A 25745-nucleotide genomic window follows, 5' to 3' on the forward strand; every position below is an offset into this window, starting at 1 on the left:
CAAATGTGTAATCCACAAATAATCATATCTATAAGTATATATGCAAGTATTCCTTTTCAATGTTTGCCATTTCCTTTCCATATAACATCAAGCAGAAATGACAATAAGGTCAACTTTTCAGTTTTTGTTTTTAAGGAAAATGTTTTTAGTTTGATATTAAATATTTGACTCTTGAAATTAATACTCTTTTTTTTTTATTATTCATATATGCATAAAAGGCTTGGGCCATTTCTCCCCCCTGCCCCCACCCCCCTCCCTTACCACCCACTCCACCCCCTCCCTCTCCCCCCCACCCCCTCAATACCCAGCAGAAACTATTTTGCCCTTATTTCTAATTTTGTTGTAGAGAAAGTATAAGCTATAATAGGAAGGAACAAGGGTTTTTGCTGGTTGAGATAAGGATAGCTACACAGGGAGTTGACTCACATTAATTTCCTGTGTGTGTGTGTTACCTTCTAGGTTAATTCTTTTTGATCTAACCTTTTCTCTAGTTCCTGGTCCCCTTTTCTTATTGGCCTCAGTTGCTTTTAAGGTATCTGCTTTAGTTTCTCTGCATTAAGGGCAACAAATGCTAGCTAATTTTTTAGGTGTCTTACCTATCCTCACCCCTCCCTTGTGTGCTAAAGCTTTTATCATGTGCTCAAAGTCCAATCCCATTGTTGTGTTTGCCCTTGATCTAATGTCCACATATGAGGGAGAACATACGATTTTTGGTCTTTTGGGCCAGGCTAACCTCACTCAGAATGATGTTCTCCAATTCCATCCATTTACCAGCGAATGATAACATTTCGTTCTTCTTCATGGCTGCATAAAATTCCATTGTGTATAGATACCACATTTTCTTAATCCATTCATCAGTGGTGGGACATCTTGGCTGTTTCCATAACTTGGCTATTGTGAATAGTGCCGCAATAAACATGGGTGTGCAGGTGCCTCTGGAATAACCTGTGTCACAGTCTTTTGGGTATATCCCCAAGAGTGGTATTGCTGGATCAAATGGTAGATCAATGTCTAGCTTTTTAAGTAGCCTCCAAATTTTTTTCCAGAGTGGTTGTACTAGTTTACATTCCCACCAACAGTGTAAGAGGGTTCCTTTTTCCCGGCATCCTCGCCAACACCTGTTGTTGATGGTGTTGCTAATGATGGCTATTCTAACAGGGGTGAGGTGGAATCTTAGCATGGTTTTAATTTGCATTTCCTTTATTGCTAGGGATGGTGAGCATTTTTTCATGTGTTTTTTGGCCATTTGAATGAAATTAATACTCTTTATCACATCAAAGGGTTAACTACCCTTCCAAGGTTTTTACTTAAAACACGAATATAGGTAAAAGAACAAATATATATCATATAGGACTAATTAACATAATTGTTACTTAATTATTTACTAATTAACTTAATTATTCACATTTGGTGAATGTTTATGATACTGAGAAGCAACTACTGAAATACCTTCTTATAGTCTATTTCAGCATTTTTTTTACAACTATAGATTTAAGTGACTTTGTTGATATTGCTACATTCAGCAAGATTTTAATATTTACACCATAATTATTTGTAATGAGCAACTATGTAGAACACTATCTTTTTCATAACATATTTATGTTACACAGAAACTGAGTGTTAAAAATTTAAAATAATTATTTAGTCAGTCATGTAGTATATTCCTATAATTCCAGTATATGGGAGGCTGAAGAAGGAGGATCATGAGTTCAAGGCCAACCTGGGTTACTCAGGAAGTTTGAGGTGAGCCTGGGCAACTTAGCTGTCCCAAAAAAAAAAAAAAAAAGAATTATGTTTAAAATTATGATGGAAGGAAAGTTTGAGGACAGTTCCAACTTCTTCTTCAGTTTTCCTTTGTTTAGATTTTACAAATTGTACTGTTTTGCATTTTTGCTTAAAATTTCATAGAAAATTATTGGACAGTGTTTCCTAATAATTTATCTATTGTACTTCCTGCTATATCTTTTTATTTTTACATTAAAAATTTTACTTTATTTATAAGATGGTTTCTTTTTATATCTGCCAGTGCTTTATAAAATGTTATACATTCATAAACATCACTGATTGGTTTTGAAGTATCAGTAATTATGTTGATGTCTTGTACTAATTGTGCTCTCATTTTAAAATTTTATCTTATTTGTAAGATTTTTTTTTCCCTCTTACATTTGCCAGTATTTTACAAAGTGTTGGTTTTTTTCATAAGAAACAACTGTTGGGTGCCATTTTCTTCTCTTGGTATGCTTAGGGCTATGCTTCATATGGTCCTAGGCTGCTCTTCTTTTGGGTGGTTACTTTACTACAGCTTTTAGAAAACTGAAGATTCAATAAACACTTGGTTTATCAAGTTTTGCTTTCTATTACTGATAAAGGCATATGATAAATACATCTGATGAGTATTGCTTTAGCTGCTTCTCAAAGATTTTAATTTGTAATGTTTTCTTGATTTTAAAAATAGTTTATTCTGAATTTATTTATTGACTTCAGTATTAGGGAGATATTTTAAATTTCTATTTCAATAGAATATTTGTTCTATTTTATTATGATTAAAGACCATGGTATACAGTTGTCACTCTGGCACATTTGAATATTATGAGCCAATATATGATACTTTCTCCCCAAAGTTCTTGGGATTATTCTCCAATTATTTTCTAGTTGGTCTATTTGATTTTTATCACATTCAGTTATTTCTAGTTTACTCCTTATACTGTTGACACTAGTGATTTTTTTCATTTGCTATATTGTTAATTTTTCAGTGTAGGATTTTTTAAAAGTAGTTTATTTACTTTAAGTCATTTCTCTGCTTACACACCATCTTGGGTAGTGGCCAATATAGATTCAATGTTACAATTTCCAAATCTTTAAATTTCTAAAATAGAAAGAACTCTGACTATGGTAATAATAAACATGGCAATCAGGATGAGAAGGAATTAGGCCTTGTTTCCCCACAATTGGCTCATATGTTCTACATTATTGTAATAAGATGATTTTATGTTCCTGGAACACTACCCATGTTGTATCTTTCCCTGTATCTTATGATTTATGACTGTTTCCCTTTCTGTGATATGTTCTGCGTGTGTGGAGGAGGACGAGAGGAATGTCATAGGATAGGGTCACTTTGTGGTACAGTGTTTTTAAAGGGGTGCAGTGAGGAGCATGCACAGATTAAGTTACCCCTTCTTAGAGGGCTAGTGCTTTAGCAAGAGAAACACTTGAGACAACACCAAGGAATCATTATTTCTTCTCATTCTATTTCCCAAATGATATATTTTCCATGTCACAACTGCCATCAAAACATTCATTCAGTGGCTTAGACACTGGATTCTCTGTAAATAGATTACCCATATACCTTAGTATATAAGTTTGGGAACTCCAATAAATATGTGCTTGTGTATAAGAAGCCATGAATGGTCTACAGTAGAGAAACCCACATGTTCCAACATTTTCAAAACTTTCCAGCAACAGAATTCCCTTTGAGAGATTATCTATTCAAAGAGGAGCTAAGTTTCCTTAGAGGCAATTTGGGAAGTAATTTTGGATAAAGTCAAATTTAAATTCTCTTTTCATAAAGGTACTTGATAAAGTTCTTGGTCTTATCAGTTAGACTATTGGAAGTAGCTGCTATTCTGGAACAATATTTCACTGTATAGCATATTTTTAGCAGCTACCATTAATTTTGTGATTTTTCCCCCTCAGCTTACAGGTTATAGTCTAAGTTACAAGTTTTCATTTATTTCTACTAAAAACAAACCAGAAGTTTCAGACTTACAAGAACAGAAGCATCTGAGGTGCTGGAGAAGTCCTCAGACAATGCATCAAGAAGGAAGTCATCACTCATGGGCTGCAAGGAGTGGGAAGTCTGTCAACAAAACATCACTGATATGTCCCCTCTTCAAAATGCTGTTGCTATTACATGCTGATTAACTCACTAAAAGTAAAGCTATCCCCTCCCAAATTATCAATCAGGGCCAAAAGGAGACAGACACACTGAAAGAAAATTGGTTTGCTTACTAGAAGCTGTTCCTTGGGCACTTTTGGTAGGAGTGGTTTACCATCTTTATCCTATTTGGGAGAAAAACATGGCAATGAATCATTTTACACTTTATTCTAATGTGTCCACATTACAAAGACTCAATAGGCTAAACCTCCTATTATACATTTCAAAGTAGATTCAGCATATCATGAAACAAATTCTCGTAGCAGAGAATACACTTTCATTAGTTCAGGTCAACAGTCATTTCACACGCACCAGTCCTTCCGAAAACAAGAGGCCTGCATACTAGATTACCTTTGGCTTGTGACTCCAGAAACCCAGACACTAGCCCAGGGGGAAAAAAATGTGAACAATCACTGTAATGTGGTACATGGTGTCGTGACAGAGATTTGCAGGACAGTGTAGGACCAGCCCCTCACCTTCCTGGCACTGGGTTTCTCAGAGGTTGCCTAGGAAATGCTGGTTAACATTGTAAATCATTCATCCAACTCACATGGATTGATTATGTATCAAGCCCTGATCTAAAGATTAGAAATACAATTAAAAAAAAGAAAACAGCATGTCTTGTGAGTGGGATGCTCTGAAACCAAAGGCTCAGACTGTGCTGTTTTAAATGACTCTAAGAGCCCCATGTGAGTAACAGGACAAAACTAATTAAGCATTGGGGCTCTTTAGTAAAAGAAGATCTATACATTAATGGTAAATTCCATTTATCTACACACACAAAATAAGTAGGATATATATGAAGATTTCTCCTGAGAAATTATTCAAGGTAGGGTTTTCTTTGTTTTGTGTATTTAATATATGAGATGCAGTGATTTAGAGATATAACCTGCTTCTCTTGCGAATAACAAATTCCTTTACCCCTTTCCATGTTCTCTGAGTTCATGTGCATTTTCTGATCCATTTTCCATCAGGAAAGAAAGAAGAACCTGAGCTTGTTCTCCACTATCCCTTAGTTGCAGAGGCAGTTAATGTCCAAGTGATGAATGGGACTCTGGGGCTCTTTTACTGCACACTGAAATTGAAATACATCTTCGGTCACCTCACCATAACGTCTGGAAGGGGAAGCTTGAGGTCTGCTCTCAGGGAGCTGACTCTCACTGACCTCAGAGGCCTTATATGAGCATAGCTGCTGAGTAACAATATGGCATTTAAACAAGACATCAAGCCAATGCCCGGAAATGCCAGAAAGCAAATGTTACAGGCAAATAATCGTGTGTGAGATAAGTTTAGAAGAGAAAGAAACTATCATTGAACGAATGAGTCAAGGAAAGCTAATCTCTGAAATACTGTTACTAAAATTCAGTCAAGGTAGAGTTAACTGCAACTTCTACTGAACAGGGTTCAGTGGAGACAGGTATGGAGCCCTGAAGACACTCTCTAAGAATCTGCAAAGCAATACAAAAATAAGCCTAAATTAATAGAAATTCCATGGTTTTGAGTTGCATTGGGAAATGCTGAAAGGAAGTTGAATAAAGGTGTCAAGATAGTAAGTTTTTAATCAGGAGTAATTCAGTAAAGTTCTGAGTTGCCAAATAAATGGACTAGTGCATATGGGTGAGTTAGGACTACAAATGTGAATTTCTTGTAATTGCTAATAAGATTTAACTAGTGACATGCATTGAAGATGATTGAAATTTGTTCACTTGTCCATACATCTGCCCCTTTAAATAACTGTACTTAAAATTATGAGATTTGTAATGGACTGTTTCCCTAGGTCACTTGTTCTGTACAACCAGCACTTTCAACACTGAGGAAATGGGTCAACTTCTTACTGTACTAAATCTGAAGCAGGCTCTCATTTTTTTAAACTTATACCTAATAGCTGCAAAGTTTTCCTCACAGGAAATAATTGTTCCTCATTTTGGTTTTCCTATCTGTCTAAGGCATTCTCATGTTTCTGTTAGTGTAACAACAAACCATGTTTTGAAGAGAAAACATCAGGTATAAGGATGGAAAGGCCACTTAGAAATATTGTTACCTTCATACCTGGTACTCTAACAAGATATTTGTGAACAGATACTATTTAATGTATGAAACATTAAGCAACAAGAGCTTCATATTCTAGGTCTGTTCCCCCATCCCTTCTTTATATATATGAAATTCAGTGCGAATTAAAACAAAACATGAAAATAGTCTGTTTACCTTGGCCCCTTCTAATCTGTAATCAGGAGGAATCGTTTCCTCTTTTTCACCAAGCTTTTCTCTGTCTTCTTCTTTGGACTTCTCCTGAATAAAAGTCATATCATTTTCATTATCAGTACATCTTTTTCCTATAAAATGAATTCTGAGTGTGTAAGTTCAAGGTAACCTTGAACACACATATGGCTACATTTTTAACACTGTTTCCAAGTTTTGTAGGCTCAGATACTATGTAGCAGATGAGACTAAAAAGACTGAAAGAGCAGTAGTATCTGCCACTTCTCTCAACGTCCTCAGCAATGGAACACTGGTGGACAAAGGTAAGATTCAGAGAACTTAGACATGTGCCTTCTAGATAGCACCCACTGTGATGGTTAAACACTGGGGCTTCTTCAGCTTTAGCTATTAAATATGACATGCACAGAAACAGAGAAAATCAGGTGATGCTTTTTGGAGAATATTAAAACAGAAAAAACCAAATGATTAACTTATTGGAAGGAAGGGGATGATCAATGATAGTCATTTTCTGGAAGTCCCTGAGCTGCCATTACCTTGACTTTATCCACTGCAGGTTTTCCATCTTCTGGATCTGCTTCCCGTTTCCCCAGGCTACCAGCCAAGGCTTCTACAGCATCATCTGGCATCTTGCCCTTCTGAAAGGATACATGCTGATATGCTAAGTAGGTGCTTACTCCCTCCTTTAGAATAGTCCGTATCAATTCAGAAATGCATGTACTTAAGAAGCATACGTTATCATTTAATAATTTGGGTTATCAATTGAATTAGAATTGATGTTTAGAAAACTTTAAATGTCAAAAATTAAAACAAGTTTCTTGTAATAAACATTAAGTATGTGAAATTTCTATATTCATGCTAAAAAACTTAACAAGATCTTGTCAGAGTTTGGGTCCAGAAACAAGGAAGATAAGGAAAGAAAGCAAAGCTAAAAACAGAAACAAGACAGAAAAGTGGTCTTTATGGAGGTTGTTTCACAAACAATACAGGAAAGATTTTCAGAAAGTCCAGGAGAGAACCTGCATTCCTATTTTCTATCAGGCCGCCTGGCCAGTCTCAGGGGAGAGGCATGCTTTTTTTCTCTGGGGCTTCTCTTGGTCATAGTGAATCACATATAGTTCAGGTGACCTTGCCTGTGACCAACTACCCTAAGGGTGCAATGAGCACCATCTACCTGGTCCAGTTGTTCAAAGTGAAATGAACTCTTATGATAGGAGCTCTGGCCACACTGGTATTCAAAATAAACAGATGAGCACAGAGCGTAAATGATGGGAAAGGAAAATAAAGAAGGACCCATGTTCAGACTAAAAGATGGGATGAGCTCTGGTTTTTCCAAACTGGGTTATGATCCATACGTTAGTGGCTTAGAAAAATCAATTGAATGGTTCATGGCTAGGACCGGTTCTGAAATGAGTCAGACGGAAGTGTAATGCAGATGTTACATTGCATTACATGGTTAAGCACCATTCATTAAACTGCATTCTCTGTTATGTGGGCACTGAGTTTCAATATACAGACTTTTCTACTATTGATCTTGGTCAAACAAAAGCATAAAAGTCCAAGTCTCATCATGAAAATTTCTGACCTCATATTGAAGATTTACTGGAATTTTACCAAAAAAGTTTCTTTCTGATTTATATATTTTAGCCATCATCATTCCAAGTAAGAACAACGCTTTTTCTGGTAAAATGTGCTTACAAAAGCAAGAATAACCAGAGGAAAGTAATTTGCTGCCACCTAGTGGCTGGAAACTGCACAGATTTTTTTATTACCAGAATCAACAACAAAAATCCCTGCTCTCGGTAAATGGATGGAACTAGAGAACATCATTCTGAGTGAGGTCAGCCAAGCTCAGAAGACCAAAAATCGTATGTTCTCCCTCATATGTAGACTTTAGATCTAGGGCAAATGCAGCAATGTGGTTGGACTTGGATCACAAGATAAGGGGAAAGCGTATTTCAGTGATATAGAAATAGATAGAAAACCCAAAACATGAAAGCGTTTGATGTCCCCACTCCAGAGGAACTAACACAGAAACCTTAAAGCAACGGAGGTTATCATGAGAAGGGGATCAGTAACCAGGGTAAAGATCAATTAGAGATGAATCAACATGGGTCATAACATGTGTACATGAAAGCAATGCTAGGAATATTTCTGTATAGCTACCCTCAACTCAACTAGCAAAACCACTTTGTCTTCCTTATTAGGCTTGCCTCTTTTCTTCAACAAAACTAGTGATAAAGGCAGAACAGGACCTGCCTGGAACTGAGGGGGGAGGGGGAGACGGTGGGGGAGGGGAACAAGGGGGAGAAATGACCAAAATAATGTATGCACATGTGAATAATAATTTAAAAAAATACCTGCTCTCTAACTGTTTTGGGAATTGTATCTAACTTGCAAGAGTTGCACTGATACCCAAGTCTCATCCAGGCACTCTGAGTTTCTACCTTCTCCAAGACACTCTCCCAATTTCTGGAACCTTTGGAAACCATTGCTTTCCAAACCTTTTGCCAACCTCTGGTTTAAGAAATTACAGAAGGAATTAAAGAAAAAAAAGAAGAGCTAGGAGAAGCAGTATTCAGAACTAAGGAACCTAGAGAAAGATTATAGCCTACAAATTTCATTTCTGTATTGTTTCATCTTGTCAAACTCAGAAGTAGAACTCAGGCTTCTGCTATACACACAAGAACCACCCTGGGCGCGCATTGTCTCCTTCCTCTTGTCAGTTTCCCTTTACTCACTAATACTCATGCTTTCTTGAGGCTGCCAATCTTTATCAGACTCTACCACTTTTCTTTCTGGCTCCCAAGGATGTCACAATTCCCCCAAAATGCCAATTGCCTCAGTGACAGTAACCTTGGCAACTGTGGCCTGAGTTGGTGGGGCAGAGGCCCAGGAAAGGCAGCCAAGAAGGAAGGGGAAAACAAGTGCTCTTTTTTTTGTCCGCTAAAACTCAAATGCTCACTTCTCTACAGCAGGGTAAGGGAACTAACTGAGTCCTCTAAGGCCTTCCGTGGCACTTATACTTGGCATAAGAGGTAGATGGCACAAGGTTTAGTCCAGAGTCCAGAGCTCTGTCCTGGAAAACTGGCTAGTGTATTCTATTGTAATCAATTTATTTAGTTACTTATTTTTTGACAATACTGGGGTTTGAGCTCAGGGCTTTGCAGTTGTGAGATGGTATGCTACTACTTGAGTCATGCCTCCAGTCATTTTTTGCTCTGGTTTTTTTGGAGCTAGGAACTCGATTTTTGCCCTGGCAAGCCTAGACCTTGATCCTACTATTTTAAGCTTCCCACCATCACCGGGATGACAGGTGCCCACCTGTCTCACAAACTGTTTTGCCTGGGCTGGCCTGGAATCACAATCCTTCTGATCTCAGCTTCCAGCACAGCTTGGGATAACAAGCATGTGCTACTATTCCAAGCAAGTGCTTGAGATGCCTAACCTGGTCTCCAACCAGAAGCCTCCTGATCTCAGCCTTCCAGGTAGCTACGATTAGAGGCGTGAGCCACCTGCTGGCTATTGTCTTTTTGATTACAGTGCTATCTTTGCTTCCATAGCTGGTTACTGAACTTTCCTAGATCCCTCCTTCTGAAGGAGGTCTGTGGCCTGACTTTCACAATGTAAAAGTTTCTAGAAACGTCAAAAAAAAAGTCCTAAACCAGATATGGTGTGCACATCTGTAATCCCAGCACTTGGGAGGCTGAGACAAGAAGACCACAGTTGAGAGAGCCAGAGATACACAGTTAGACCAGTCTTAAAAAAAAAAAAAAAAACCCATGTTTATGGAAAGAGGTAGCTCTTGGAGTCAAGATTTGCAGTTAGCAGGAAGCATTTTTCTGGCAGGAGGCAGCCACTTCACAACACTCAAGACACTTGTACTCAATCTTCCCAGGCCCCCGTTTTCTCAAACACCTTTCCAAGCACATGAAGTGCTTTGCATTTCTGTGCTGGTCTGATCTGCCTCATCCATTTCTCTGGAAAATGGTGCTATTCCCATTTGTCAATGCGATCCTGTCCTCTGTAAAGGCCTGGAGAGTGGGGTTCCTTCACCCACTCTCTCTGCTTGTTTTTCACATAGAAATGTTAGAAGGTTGCTAAGATTAGGGGCCATATTTCTCATCACAACTGAGGCTCTGAAATGTTAGGTGGGTTGTTTGAGGTCAATAATTTTCCTTATTCTCTCATAGTTAGATGATTAGAACAACCTTGTAAAAATTGAATGCAAAGATATCGCAACATCATTGTGGTGATGAAAGTTAGCTATTCAGAGTAGATTTACTGAGTGTGTAGTAATGATTCTCTGTGTCACATTATATCATCAGATAAAGGAAACAAAACCCACTGAAAAAGGGAACAAGAGTTGTTCCAAATAACTGAATATCATACTTTATACAAAAGAAATAAAGAAGGAGGTGCTTAGCCTTTCTAAGACCCTTCCCACACAGGAGGCTTTTCTTCTCTTTTCCTTTTTGCTTAATAAACCTCTGTTCTTCACTAGAAAAAAGAAAGGAAGGAAGGAAGAAAGGAAAGATGGAAAGAAAGCAGGCAAGAATGAAGGAAAGGAGAAGGAACTGAGTCAATCTGTATTTTGGAAAGTGGGGAGGAGTTCTCTTGATTTTGGTATAAATAATTCTATCAGGAGAGTCAGTAAGAAAAGTAGCATTGGGCTACATGTTAAAGTCCAAATAGGTCTGAAAGATGCAAGAAAGAGAAAATGCAGGTTTATTGACAATAGCTGAGGAACTAGAAAGAATTTCAAAAGATGAAATAAAAACACATCTTGTAGCAATTTAGTTAGAAATTTAAGTGTAGCCTAAGTTTCTAGCATATACATGCCTCTGAAGCCCAAATAACAATAATATAACTATATCAGATTTTTTTATTTTCTCAGAATAAAATAATATGATGGCAATACACAACAGGAAGTAAAGGGAGGAAGAAGAGAACTTTTTCAACACTTGCCAATGCCCAAGGAGTCACTCACCAGGGAAGTTGGCTTGGGTGGTGCTGACTGTATACTACACATGGAGGTCTGAGACACAACCTCTGCTACAGGAGCTGGGACAGTGGCCTTAGATTTCTGGGAAAAGAAATAAGTACTATGAATAACTTTAGAAATGTCTGGTTAATAAAAATGAACAATGATGGACAAACAAAACACTCTGAGATACAGGTTGTAAGCATGATTATTTTGAATGCTTAAAGACTGTTGAGTAGTGTATATGTCAAGGCATGTTAAAATTCTTCAGTGACCATTATTTCCACTTAATGATTCAGTCTCCCCATCTGTGAAAGGAGAACAGTGGTAGTATCTACATTTTAAGGGTTGATAGGAGCGTAAATGAGATAACACGAGAAGTGCTGTGCACAGTACCCAAGAATACATTAAACTCAATAAACTTGAGAAACTACTGCTGTTATTATTATTATTTATTGTAATAATAATTATATATAATATAATATATTAAATATATTATAATATAAATATTATTTATTGCCATATAATATTTAAGTATAAAATATACCTATGATATAATAGGACATAATAAAATGATGTATTTATATAAGTCTAAGAGCATACTGCAAATTATAAATAGCTATGTTCAAGTGCAAGTGAGTGACACTGGACCACTCAAGTAACCTGCCCCACCAGGGACCCTTTTGGGAATGCAGATTCTTGGGTCCTCACCCAAATGTATTGACTCAGTAATTCTGTGGGTGGAGCCCAGTAATCTGTGTTTTAAAAAAATGTTCCTGGTGATTCTAATGTACACTAATGTTTTAGAACCACTGAATTACCTTATCACAAGAATAAAATTTCCAATTGTTTTTAATCCAGACATTTACCAAAGCCCTTCCTATACGAAAGGTACTCAGTAGAAGATCATAAATAGAGCATGCTCACTTCTTTCAGGGAACTTACTACTTGTTTAAAACTACATACACATGAGTTGAAGAAGAACAAAGACAGCTACAAATGTGCTTGTTATAAATGCTTTAAAAGGGACATAGAAAAAAAAAGAACTATAGACTCTCTGCTGTGTGTTTTCCTCTTAATAAAGTTGGAAGAGTAGTATGGTTAAGGGAGGGAAAGTCAGGAGATAAAGAGGGCTGCATGTTAGCAGAGCCTTCAAAGGATGAATGAGACTTTATGTTCTAGAATTAGAAGGAAAGACTGTCCAGGCAGAAATGTCTGAATGAGAAAAGCCATTGGACAGACCTTTGCAGGAAAGGAAGCTGGGGCTAGAATACACTAGTTGTAACTTTTCTTTTTTAGGGAATAGGAAGCTCCTGCACTGGAGCAGGGGACTTATGCAACTATAAACATACTTCAGAAAGAACAGTTCTGGTGGAAATAAAAGATAGGTGGGCAGGAGACTGAAGAAAAGCCATTGAGATCAGAGGTGACAGGTGATGGCAACTTAACTCCATCAGTTACAAAAGCAGGAACAGAAAGGAAAGCATGGATTTGAGAGCTTTCCTGAAGGAATGATCACAGGACTTAAGTTGTGAGAGTATCAGGGTTAGCTTGGGGAAAGAAAAAACATCTAGGGGAAGGCAAGACAAAAACTACTTGTTAAAAAGGTAAAATAATGGACATTAAAAAAAATCAACTCCTTCATGCTAAAATAGTTTTGATTTCACATATTTTAATATTAAAAAAACATAAAAACTCTTCAAATGCAGAGATTTATATTTGCAGAAACATACTTCTGTTTTTTCAGTTGGCTTGGAATGTTTTTCTTTACATTCAGACTGATTGAAATCTTTCGAAAGTTCATCAATGAGCTCTGATTCACTCAGGGGCTGTAACATAAGAAACACTGTGTATTATGAAATAACTACTTGAAATATACAGAAGTTTTCATAGGGCAATGTTTTTCTTTTCTTGGTTAACACATATTAGGACATATTTTAGAATCTAAAACCAAAAGCTAACATACAGGAGATTTTTACATTTATCAGTGTAAGATAAAAACAAGGAATTATAAATGTCTCAGTATTACAAAAGTATTGAGCCTTTCATTTAATCAAGAGCCTTCTGATACTTCAATTTCAGAAGACTTTTATCCAAAGAGAGAAAAGTGATTATGGTTTTTCTATTTCAGATATCTTCCTTTAGAAAACACAAATCATACATTCCTATGTCTATAGGAAAGAAAAAAGGGTTTCTGAAAGGAAAGTTCTGTATCCCCAGTTCTTTCAGGGGAGGTGGTGTTACTAGGTTAGGGCATGTAGATATTTTCATTAATAAAAATAATCTATGATGGACAGGCACATAATTTACAAGCTGGGCCCCAGCAGTGATAGCCTGAGTTCTGGGTGCTAGACTTGCTATTTTCTAGCTGTGTGATATTGAATTATTTATATTAGCTCTCTGTATCTCAGCTTCCTCACTGTAAAATGGGAATACCATAATACCGCCTTTCTCATTCAGTGAGGACTCAGATAAGTAGGAAAAGCATTTGATGCAGTGTTGAGCACCCAGTAATTGATTAATTAATGTTACTGATAGGCAACCAATGTTTTTATCAACTTAAGAAACACAGAATTTTTAGAGTATTTCTAGTATGTCCTGACTAGATCAAACTCTAAATTAAATGCTAACATAATCTAATTTAAAAGCCCTCTTGGCATCAGCTACTAATGTTCAGTGAATGTGTCTTAGAAATTTAGTATTTAGTAGTAATAATCACTAAAATATAGGAAAAAGAGTCACGTATCAGCCAACAGCTAACCATTAGAAGTCCCCCCTCCTTAATACCAAGTTGGCACATAAGTCTACACACTGAAATTTGGCCTTCTAAAATTATTTAAGTTTATACTTGATATTTTTGATGTTTTTTAAGTATCGGGGAAAAAAAGCTTATTTTCCAACCTTGGATTTTTCTTCAGGCTCTGGGAACAGTGGTTTTCCATCTTTATCCTATAAATGAAGTTGAAAATTCATCTTAAAAAAAAGTTTGCTTTCATGTCCCATTACATTTGTTTTGGGAGATTCCACGATATTTTTTCTAATATGAATGAATTTGTGTTTTAAATTTATTTTTTATTAAAAAGTATCAGAACAAGGAGTTGGTCTACAGAACAAATATTTCTAAGTATGATATACATTTACTTTTCATTAAAAATTACTGAAAAATTTTTTTACTACCTGTTAGGGCAATAGAATAAGGAAAAAAAAAGGTCTTTGGCAAAAAAGGTGAAACTATGTCAATGAAAGATTTTTTTTTTTAAAGTCCTAATTCTCTAGCCTAGGATAAAGAGGTAGATATCACTCTTGCAATAATAGGAATCACAGAGATTTTCTATAATTTGTATGGATGATTTCCAAAAATAAATTACAAATATAATTATAGGATCCATCATCCTCACCATAAATCAAATGCAACTACCTTAATATTGAAATACTGCTAAAGAGTTTAACATTTATATCAACCATCTAGAAGATGTATGATAATTTAATCCATAGAGAAAAAATTATTTCCAAATTGCTCCTTCTGCTTTAAGGTTAAGAATCTATGTCAAGCATTGTTAGTAGTTAAAACATCTATCTAGGTAGGATTTTTCATTAGCATATATTATTGTACAAACTAGTGAGTCTACTATGACATTTTCAAACATATATATAATGCACTGTGACCCTACTCCTGGTCCTCTTCCTCTCTCCAAATACTCTTAATTGGTAAGATTTTTTTTTTTCCAAGTTCTACGGACTGAACTCAGGGCTGAGCTATGCCTCCAGTCCTTTTGGTTTTGATTTGTTTTTCAGGTAGCATCTTGTGCTAACTTTGCCCAGTTGGCCTGGAACCATGGTCCTCCTCTCTCTGCTTCCCAAGTAGCTATGATCACTGGCATATGCCACCATATGCAGTCCTAGATTGGTGGGAATTCTAATGACCACCTAGTCACTACTTTGGTAGGCAAGGACAAACCCCCTATTAAGGGGTCTTCACTGCAGAAAGCAGAGGAGGAAGGGTCCAGTTTTCAAAGTTAATATCTGAAGTTGGGCAGATGCGTCCTTAGTGTCAAGGGCACTGACACAACAAAAATGATGTGACGGCAAGATGAGGGTACTGCTGTAGCTCTGCAGCAAAAAAAATGTACCGTGACTGGTTTTAGTCTGTACTCCGATGGAATTGTTTCTTCATCCTCACCACACTTCTCTAGATTTTCTTCTTTAGCTTTTGGCTGATGAAAACAGAGAGAGAGAGAGAAGCAGCTGGATAATGCATATAAAATGAAATGATACCACTTTCTGTACATACTTCATGAGAACATCGAGTCAGATAAAAGTCACAGGAAGAGCTCTATAAACTATGAAGCATGAGACCATGGTGAGGGAAATCACAGCTAGCGTCTTGGGGTGCCTTGCTCTGCTCTCAGGTTCCTCTGAGCTTAGGAAGCCACCCAGCCTTTCTTTGTTTTGCTTTCTTCAGCTGTAAAATGTAAGCCCATAATAATCCTTACTTAGCTCACTGACTTGTAAGGCTCACCAAAGAAAAGTAAATAAAAGGTCCTGAAAGGATGAAAAGCACAATTCAGAAGTTAGTTGCAATTATTTTAATAGCTTTCATCTGTCTCAGCCAATGAGCCAGTTATCTGAGGAGAGAAGAGGGAACACAACCAATTTTCTTACCCAGTTCAGAAATGGGAGAAGCATCTGATCACAAATGCTGGCTTATCCAAGGATAACTGGTTTTAACTTTTTGAAAAAGGACTCCCTTCGATAACACCAGGACTTCACTGAACTATGAACAACTAATTGTGTTAGAAATAAGGTGTAGTTGTATTGTAGGCCATTAGTTCCCAGTATATAACATTTGTAATCTAATGTACTGGTAAATAGTATGAGTATAATTTATAATCTACTAGTAAGTAGTTACAAAAGTAGGGGAAAAACGTTCTTTGGCCAGAATTTTAGTTTACTGTTGCTCAAAGGTTTTCTAGAGGAAATTGAATACATTCACATAAGTCCCCATGCTAGTTACTCACACTGCTTTTCAAGTTATTTCTACGTCATTTTTTTTTTTGCCTCTACTTAGCTGATTGTACTCACTCTAATACTCTTTTTGTTCTAGGTTTGTATCCTATTTATAACTTCTCTTCCCACATTTATTGTCTTCACTCTAGTTATCTGTAAAAAACCTGAGGCAAAAGTGAAATTCACTCCTGGCCAAGCAGTCCTCAGGTAGAAACTCAACGTGGTCTCCTGATGGCCCCCAGGCTTTGGCTAAGAACAACCTCTCCTTGCCATAGCATGGCTCCTGACTGGCTGCTCCAAGAAATGTACGTCTCAGATAGCACTGTAATCAAAGTTCCCTTCCTTCCCAGTACATTACTTGGTCATGGGCGACAGGGAGTCTTTCTCCTGATCCTTTGTGTTCATCATCAAAAAACTTGTCATGCAAAATTGTGGTTGGTGAGCCCTCCAAGAAAGTTGAAGATAAAAATTGGCCCATCTTGGACCTGGGCCAACTCAGACTAAGAGTTCCCGGAAGTCAAGGAGATTCCTTTTTGTTGACAACTCAGAACAGGAAGTGACAACAGAGACAGGGGCATTGTGACAGGAACCTTGCCAACTCCCCTTCCCTGAGCTGATAGGGTACCCTCCCCGCCCTTAGGATTCCAGGCATGGTTGTCTTGCGGAGACCAAGTCACTCTCTTCTTTCTCTTCCCCAGATAACCAAATTGAAAACGTCTATAAAAATTATGATACCACATGACAAGGGGAGAGAGGACATACGGGAGATACAGGAATAGGTAGCAAACTCAAAACATGAAAGCGTTTGATGTACCCACCAGAGAGGAGCTAATACAAAAACCTTAAAGTGACAGAGGTTATCATGAGAAGGGGATCAGTAACCAGGGTAAAGATCAGTTAGAGAGGAATTAACATGGGTCATAACACCTGTGTACACGAAAGCAATGCTAGGAATATTTCTGTATAGCTATCCTCAACTAGCAAAAACACTTTGTCTTCCTTACTATGCTTGTGTCTTTTCTTCAACAAGATTAATGATAAAGGCAGAACAGGACCTGCCTGGAACTGGAGGAGGAAGGGGGTAGAGGGTGGGAGAGGGGGGCAGGGGGAAGAAATGACCCAAACAATGTATGTACATGTGAATAAATGAATAATAAAAAAAATTATGATTTAACATAATGAAACCCACAATTCTATAAAATTAATAACAAAGAAGAAGAAAAGGAGGGAGAAGAAAGATAAAACCAAGTTGTTTGTTATCCAATCATAAAACAATTATTTGATGATAGAGCTCTGATTTTAATATAATAAAGATTAAAGTGGGATTGTTACTGAAAAACTACATTCCCATTTATTTATATAACCAGATATTCTCAGTGTTGAAATGTGAAAATAGCATAGGAATAGATATGATTCCCTGACTTATTCTAGTAACATTAATTTAAAAAGTTCTTCTATACCAGGTAAAAGCTTTCTTTGGCTCAGAAGGCTTATTAAGTCCTGGAGGTTGATGAGCTGAATACTCATCAGCACCATGCTCTAAATGTTCATGAGCTCCAGATACCCAGTAATTGTTGTTCCCTTTCATTCAAGCTTGATACAAATTTTTCAACCTCTTTCCCCATAGTTTAAGAAAGATCCTTCCATCTTCCGTGGCCCTCCACAAGAGCAAACAAAGCTTACTCTTTCTCACCAGCCCACTGTCACCTGTTATCTTGTTTAGTCAAGTGCCATATAAGCTTTGGCAAAGGAGATTAGTGTTAATTTTGAATATTAAAATTATAGGTTTTTTACAAGAACACTCAAATATCCCTCTTGGTTGCTAACTGCCCAGCAACAAATAACTACATTAACCAGACTCTGAAAATAAGGAACAATGACGAATAGTTCAATCTCCAATAAAGTAAAAGCTAGGCAAGAATTCTAAATGTGGCAGGCATTCTGCTTGTCAAGCTGCAGACTAACACGCTTTGTATATGAACTCCAAGGTCAGTACCTCATCGGCTTCCTTAATGGAGCTGAGGTCGATCTCAGGGTCTGATTTCCGGGTACCCAGTGAAGCTGACAAAGCCTCAAGTGCTTGATCACTCATGGCATCCTGTTAAAAAAGAAAAATTCTGTGCACGAAAAAGCAGAGCAACTTCAGAGCTCAGAGAATCCATTTGCTTCTTTGTAAAATACATGTTTTAAATATATAAGATGAATTGTCGATTAAGGGAGTACTTTAGGTAGGCAATTCTATTTGAAAACTAAGTAAAGGAGAAAAAGGAAAAAGGACTTACCAGTCAATGAAAATTTGAGCTAAGACACGTTCCTATAGTAACAGCACTCTCTGGGGCACAGTTCACCCCCTTATTTTGCAAGTGAAAAGTGTAACTACAATAATTATTATAAAATACTCTTATGAAAATAACAGCCACAAGAAAGTAAATTTTTACCACCCTGACTTTCTTTTTCTAAAACTATGTCTCCAAAAATGGAGGCTAACAGCCCTATCCTTCAGCAAAACAGTAAATTCAGGAAGCCCAGAAACTTGAAGCAGCCTCGCTGCCTTTTCTGAAGGCACAAAGGCTCATGGTTGTGGAACTCCTACTCTTAGGGTGTGGTGCTCACCACTGTTCTCTCAGGCTGGCAGATAAAAATAAACTGTCCATTCCAGCAGGGGAGAGGCAGAAGCTGCTCTGATAGAAACTATCCTCAGCATTATCTAGACTATTTGCTCATGGCACATGTTCTCTCACCCAGCCCAGCACTGCAGGATCGCCTTTCAGAATTTACGAGAATTAGATCATAAATGATTGTGGTTAAGAGAGGTAAACAGAAACAACTACAATGACATCCCTCTACTGATCCACAAGGCTCAAACTCCTTTAGGATATCAACTTAAGATTTTTATATTCCTCTGGTTTCTGCCCTCTGTGTGTGATGGTGAGATGCTCTTAGAAGACTGTGCTAAAAGCACATAATTCATAAGGATGCTTGCCTGGAGATGATCAATATAGCCTTCAATGGCTTCAGGAAAGCGACTGCCTTCCTGATTATTTTCAAAGGAGTCATTATTGGTACCTCTTCCACCTTTCTTTTCTTCTCCTGGGGTGGAGCAGTACTTCTGATTACCCTAGCTGACTCAGCTTTTAAGACTTCTGAAGATTTCTGAAAAATAAAATATAAAGGTAATATTTACAGATGATCGAAATTTAATTGTAATAACTAGATTTATAAAGTTGCTGTTCTTCTCAGGGTCAAGATAGTTTCTAACAAGTTATCCTTAATAGCATTAAAAGCAATACCTCTTTCTCAGTTTTCTTTCCACCAGTGGTAGGAGAACTACAGGTAAAGTCAGATGACAAGGCATCGATGGCATCGTCTGGCCCCATGGATTTCTAAAGAAACAAGCACAAAGATGATAACACAAGGGAGCCATACGAGTGAAAGAAAGGATTACAAACTCCGTAGAGGAAGAACAGATTTTTGCATTCCTTTGCTACCAAATGAGATACATTAATGAAATAATTCAGATGAAAGCCTGTGTTTGAAAGGGGGTAAGTTCTCAGTAAGAATTATATTTCTCCTGTTTTCTAAAGGAGTTAGTCATGTGGTAAGATGTGCTCACATTATTGTTATTAACATTTATTTCATCCTTATATGTTCTTGGTTCCATTGTCTTTCCCCTCAAAAAATACACATGAGACCAAGAAGCAATGAGACAACCTCATACCCATCATTTTTCTTTGAATAGATAAAACTATGAAGACTTATGATTCCCCAAAAAAGAACTGTTAGTCATATTCCCCCAACCAGAAGTTGATTTACATCTTAGAAAACATTTATGCAAACTCACCGAAGAGTCTGGAGGAGGCCCTGTGGTTCCTTCCTTTTTCTGAAACAAATATTAATTTGATGAGGTTGAGAAGGCAAAATTAATTTCCTGATTAGCAAAAAGTATTCTCAGTGTATAATGAATTGAAATGTGTCCTCCTCTAAATTCATTTGCTGAATTCCTAACCTTTAGTACTTCATAATGAGACCTTAGCTGGACATAGGGTCTTTTGGGAAATAATCAAGTAAAACTGAGCTCATTAGGATTGGTCTGAATCCAATGTAACTTAGTGTCCTTCTGGAAAGGGCAAATTTGGACCCAGAGAAATGCATAGAGGGGAGATGATGTGAACAGACACAAGAGGAAGACAGTCACCTTATAAGCCAAGCACAAAGGCCTAGAAGAGAGCTCTCCTTCATAGCCCTCAGAAGGAACCAACCCTGGTGACACCTCAATTGTAGACCTCCAGTCTCCAGAACCATGAGACTATAGTAAATTTCTGTAACCAGCAGTTACAGAACAATGGTACCAAAAATTGTTACCACCAGCCTGGGGTACTTTGTTAGGGCAGCCCTAGCAAATATAAACAGTGAATTTCTTAGAAATGACAATTTCATATGTGCATTATATTTCCTGAATTTTAAAAATTATGAAGGTATTGATATAAAATTATGTTCCAAGAAGGAAACAATGAAATAAAAGTGAACAGTTACTTACAGCCAATAGTTCTCTATATTTTGGAGGAATTGTGACTTCTCTTTTGCCCAATTCCTCAATGTAGGTAGAACTCATTGGATCCTGGAAGAAAATCACAGACAAGGATATTATGTAACTAATCAGCTGAAATGTAATGTGAAAACAAAGTAATATTCCTTTATTAATTTATGGAACCACTGACATGCAATATAAATCATCAAGAAGCTAAAACTTTATAAAACTATGAAGTTCTAAGTTTACACAAACACCCATATTTAATTGACTGAACTCACATGTAATGCTAGAAAATATTCAAAATATTATGCTAAAATGTATTTTCTATTAAAAATACATTCCGTCTTCAATATCTAACGTTTCTAACATATACAAAAATAAGTTAGTGACATAGCAGATTTCCATACGACCCAATACACAAGTTTATCAGATTTATAGTTATTTCTAATGTAATACCTAGAAAACAAATAGGCAGTATCCCAGTGTCAGTCTTAGCACAGACAATCAAATATTTGCTGATCCAACATAACTGTACAGCTATCATAGAACAAACCCATTTCATCCTAACACCAGCTTTTACTTGCTGTTTTAGATACTGATACCATCCTGCTTCTATCAAGCAACAGAACTTCTTGTACTTCATGGTCTTATGGCTTCACTACTCATTGACCATAAATTTCGACAGAGGGCAGGTCACATACCGAAACCACTGGTCCCGTATACGTTGTATTCTCTTCATTAGTTTCTTCAGGTCCTCCTAAAGTGTCTATCAAGTCATCCAAAGCAGAATCCATGCCTGACTGGAAATGAAAGAGCAGGTATAAATGTTATTTGTTAAACATATTTCACTTTTAATTTTGTAAATACCAGGAAAACCAAACATTATACATTTTCCAAATTTGTAAATAGGTAATTGTGTCTAACTTTATTATTGAAGCTTCAGAATACACAATCTGGTGGGGAAGATAAAAAGCCATATTTGGGTAAGAATCTCAATTTCAACAAGTCCAGAGTCATCAATTACGTGAATGAGTATGTGAGTTCATTAAAGTTGCCAATTGGATGTCCTGCCAGTTAAAGAGGAAAAAGAAAAAGAAATACAAAGAATTATTACCTTGTTGCTACAGCAATGTAGTAATTGATACACATTGCTTTTCATAGTTTTCCAGAGTTCTGTGCAAAGAACCCCATCACAATTTCTAGACAACACCTGTTGCAAAAAGAATCTATTTCTAAAACGTATTTCCTTGAACACTTTCATTCATTTGTTAGGGGCTTTTTTTGTTGCTGTTGTTGTTCACTTGCTTGCCCAATTATGTCTATAAAACAGAAATTACCTGGGATTGATGTTTAAGTTATAGGAATTGACAATTTATTCTGTCCATGTGAGCTTAAGTCAGCATAATGAACGGGAGAGTGCTGCCACCTTATCTTTGAGGTTAATTAAGAATGACTAATTGTGAACAAAATCTGTAATTGAAGGGGAATCCACAATCTAGGGAAAGACCCTTCACTATTTAACTCAGATTATAAAGGATTGCTTACAATGTTTGCCCTTTTTTTACACAACTACCACATTCCCACTACTTTAGGACTCAATCACAGATAAGTGTCAAGGAATTTCAGAATGCAGAAGTACCTTATACTCTTTAGTAACACATCTGGTTTAAGAAAGTATAACTGCAGGAGAGAAATTCGAATGTAAACTCCATGAGATGAAGATGGAGTTTTCAAAACAGACAGTTACAAAATGTTACAAACATTTTATACATGTGAATGTCACAGTTTCAACCCAGTCATATCTTCTTAAAATAATGATTCATTAAAATGATGTTTTAATGAATCTCATATTGTTTGCCAAAAGATGTCAGACAGACAGAAATACAGAGCAGAGAACACTATCTTATGCAGGAGAGCACTGAGACTTTCATACCTTCCCAGATGGTTTGTCCGGTTTGGCTGCAACGGGCACAGCTGGAGTTAACGATTTCTTTTCTTTTTTCTGGTGGGGAGTTTAGAAAGACATAAAAACTCCTTTCACATACCTTTATGAAACTCAACACCATCGTGTATTTTAAGATAAATTCACTGTAATTTTAGTAGCATTGATCATTACTGAACATCTGCTCTGCATATGTTGTATGTGTCGCATCCTTTGTCAAAATTGCTAAGTAATATTAATTCCATTAGCACTGGGGAAAACAAATCTTGGGGAAATTAAGTAACTTGTCTCAGGCTGCACAGTACAGAACAAGATTTGAATCTGGAGCTTTCTGCCTTGTGTTCACCATGCTTCTCCGCAGCCCACTACCACTGCTCGCACACAAATGAATTCTCTCTGTAGGCTGCAACTTCCAGCTGCTGCTGCCTGGGTCTCTGCCCTTATATATCAAGACTGCCATATCCCTTGCTTTGGTTTCTCATTACTCACTTTCCTAATTCCCCTAAAAAGAGTTTCTCTTCCTCTCGCCATTGCAGTCATTCCTCTATCAAAGATTGCTAGTATTTGGGCATGATGACTCAGGCCTATAATCCCAGCTCCTCAGGAGGTGGAGATTGGGAGATTTGAGGTCAGTCCAGGCAAAATGCTAGTGAGACCCCATCTCAACAAATCAATTGGGTGTGATGGCACATACTTACAGTCTCAACTACATGGGAGGCTGTAGGTAGGAGGATCTGGGCATAAAAAATATGAGACTCTACCTGAAAAGTAATTAAATTTAAAAAATGGGGGGCTGGGGGTGGGGCTCATGTGGTAGAGTGTCTACCTAGCAGGTGTGAAGCCCTGAGTTCAAACCCCAATACCATTTTAAAAAAGATTGCTAGTAACTTTCAGTCTGCAAACTCCATGCCTTTATTCAGACACAGTCTCTGAAGTTTGACCCTTGGGGAGCAGCCTGTTTCTTGCAGGGGCCTCAGCCCAGCACCATCTTGATTTTACTCTGATGTTTGTGCCTTTACTCTCTGTCACTTCTGGCATCTCTTCTGCATTTGTTCTGCAAGGTCCTGCTCTGTGCTGACAGTCCTATCCAAAATCATTCTCCAGGGCCAGGGGCCACTGTCAGGTAGGAACGGAATGGGAAATGTTTTTGAGTGTAAGATAATAGGTGATCATGTCTCATTTGAATGTTTTCAAATCTGGTCAGCAGCACACACCCTGAAAGCCTGAGTTTGCACACGAGTGGTGACATGCATGACTGCTTGAGACTTGGCAGGGCACTTCTCCTTGCGCACCTTGGTTTCATAGTGTGTGAAGTGGGGTAACCTATGGGGGTTATGAGGCTTAGAGAAATCAATGTACATAAGTATGAAAACCAGTGTTTGGCACTTGATAAGGATTGTGCAGGTACTTGTTATATAATTAAGGGCTAAATAGATGATTGGTGTGGTTGTGAAACTGATACCACACCAGGACATGTAGCTGAGTGTGGGCAACTGACACCACTTCCAGGATTCGATTCAACTAATACCCTAACACATATGCATGTGTCACTCCTACTCTCCCCACAATCCTACTTATTCTTCTCTCTCTCTCTCTCTCCCTCTCTCTTCCTCCTCTTCTTTCCTCCCATCTCTTCTACTGTTTTGTGCCCCCCAAAATAATATTTTAATTGCCTTGCTACATATCTTTCTTTGGATCCATCAAACAGGTCCAAAGAAACCTGTCCAAAATCAGAGACATCAGTTTTCCTCCTTCAAACAATTCCTCTTCTGACTTCAATCCACCTTTCAAAGGTAACTGGAAGGTCAGGGATAGGACTGCAAGGTGCCCACTCCCGGTTAACGAGGTACTCATTCTCAGGTGCTGAACTTTGCACTTGTACAAGTCTGACAGTGTCTTTAAATTTTGTGTCCTGGGCACTTCTCTTGCCTTACCTTAGAGTTACCAACCTACTTCAACCAGATTCCAGAGCCCCAGGCTGTCTTCAATTTTTTCTTCCCTTTGCTCACTTTGGTCAATCCTTTCTGAAAACCTGAAGATTTGACCTCTATAATGCCCTCACGTAACTTCCCACTGTCTTATTCTATCACAGCTCTAATTGTGGCTTCATTATGACTTACCAGGATGACTGAGACGGCCCAGCCCAACCTACCTCCTTCCTACCTCTACCTACAACCTCACCTTAGCACTCTCCACAGCAGCCTTAACCTGTCTGTCTGGTCTAAAAGCCCACAGGAATGCACTCTGTGATCAGAACACATCTGAAACTTTCGAACACCTTGAAGTGTTTCCAAGCTTGCAATCCTAGATCTCCTTCCGTGCCTAACTCAAATTAGAACTACTCTCTCAAAGCCCTTGCCAGAGTCCCTGAGTCAAATGTTTTCTCACCAAACACCTCCCTGTAGAGAACCAGCTCTATCTAGATGGGCCAGCCTGTAGTGTGTCCTGCAGAGTTGACCATAGTGCTTTAAACTCACAACATTCTAAAATAAGAAGGCAGGAGGAAATCTGATCAATCCTATTTACTGTGAAAAGTTCCAGCAAAAGCCAATGCACAACAGAATTCCACAGAAACCTCTCCGATCATGCAGTTTTCACTGATCAGTCTGGCTAATTTATAGCTAGCATAAAACTTCAAATGTTGACTGCCTTTTTTGGGGGGAGGCAGTGGTACTGGGAGTCGAACTCAGGGCCTTATACTTGCTTGGAAGGCACTCTTCTACTCGAGTCACTGCCAACCCTCGTTGTGCTGGCTATTTTTGAGCTAGGACCTAGCTTTATGACCAGGCACCATGACCCTTCTGTTTGTGCCTCGCTGCATAGCTGGGATGACAGGTGGCTGAGATGGGGTTTCTTGAACTTTGCCATGGCTGGCTTCAAATTGCAACCTTCCCAATCTCTGCCTCCTAAGTATCGAGGATTACAGGATTACTGGTAATTGCCTGGCCAATTGCATTTTAAAGTTTACCTTAACATATCGAGTCCTCTGCCCTATATCTATTGATTTTTACATCATTTCATTTAGCTACCCCTCATTAGCCCAGGACAGTAACATGTATCTCTGGGGTGAGTGTGAGGGTCTGAAGGACGTGTAACAGTGATCTATCACAAAGGAAAAGTATTTAAGCTG

General features: G+C 37.8%; 1 protein-coding gene across 7 annotated transcripts in view; it reads right to left on the bottom strand.

The window, feature by feature from the left end:
* Cast (calpastatin) overlaps window positions 1-25745 on the bottom strand; it is a 107839-nt gene that overhangs the window by 14118 nt on the left and 67976 nt on the right. For 5 of the 7 annotated variants that reach the window (XM_074077043.1, XM_074077040.1, XM_074077042.1 and 2 more), the window contains 15 exons: window positions 22607-22675; window positions 21375-21473; window positions 20680-20760; window positions 19984-20022; window positions 19433-19525; window positions 19209-19295; window positions 18139-18240; window positions 15266-15349; window positions 14037-14084; window positions 12869-12964; window positions 11142-11237; window positions 6688-6789; window positions 6140-6223; window positions 4009-4059; window positions 3767-3856 (listed from right to left, as the gene is read on the bottom strand). In XM_074077043.1, the coding sequence (XP_073933144.1) occupies window positions 3767-3856; window positions 4009-4059; window positions 6140-6223; window positions 6688-6789; window positions 11142-11237; window positions 12869-12964; window positions 14037-14084; window positions 15266-15349; window positions 18139-18240; window positions 19209-19295; window positions 19433-19525; window positions 19984-20022; window positions 20680-20760; window positions 21375-21473; window positions 22607-22675 (1221 nt within the window). The remainder of the gene's footprint in view (window positions 1-3766; window positions 3857-4008; window positions 4060-6139; window positions 6224-6687; window positions 6790-11141; window positions 11238-12868; window positions 12965-14036; window positions 14085-15265; window positions 15350-18138; window positions 18241-19208; window positions 19296-19432; window positions 19526-19983; window positions 20023-20679; window positions 20761-21374; window positions 21474-22606; window positions 22676-25745) is intronic. The other 2 variants (XM_074077046.1, XM_074077041.1) reach the window with 1 other exon arrangement.

This window comes from Castor canadensis, chromosome 6 (assembly GCF_047511655.1).
Source record: "Castor canadensis chromosome 6, mCasCan1.hap1v2, whole genome shotgun sequence".
Taxonomy (NCBI): Eukaryota; Metazoa; Chordata; class Mammalia; order Rodentia; family Castoridae; genus Castor; species Castor canadensis.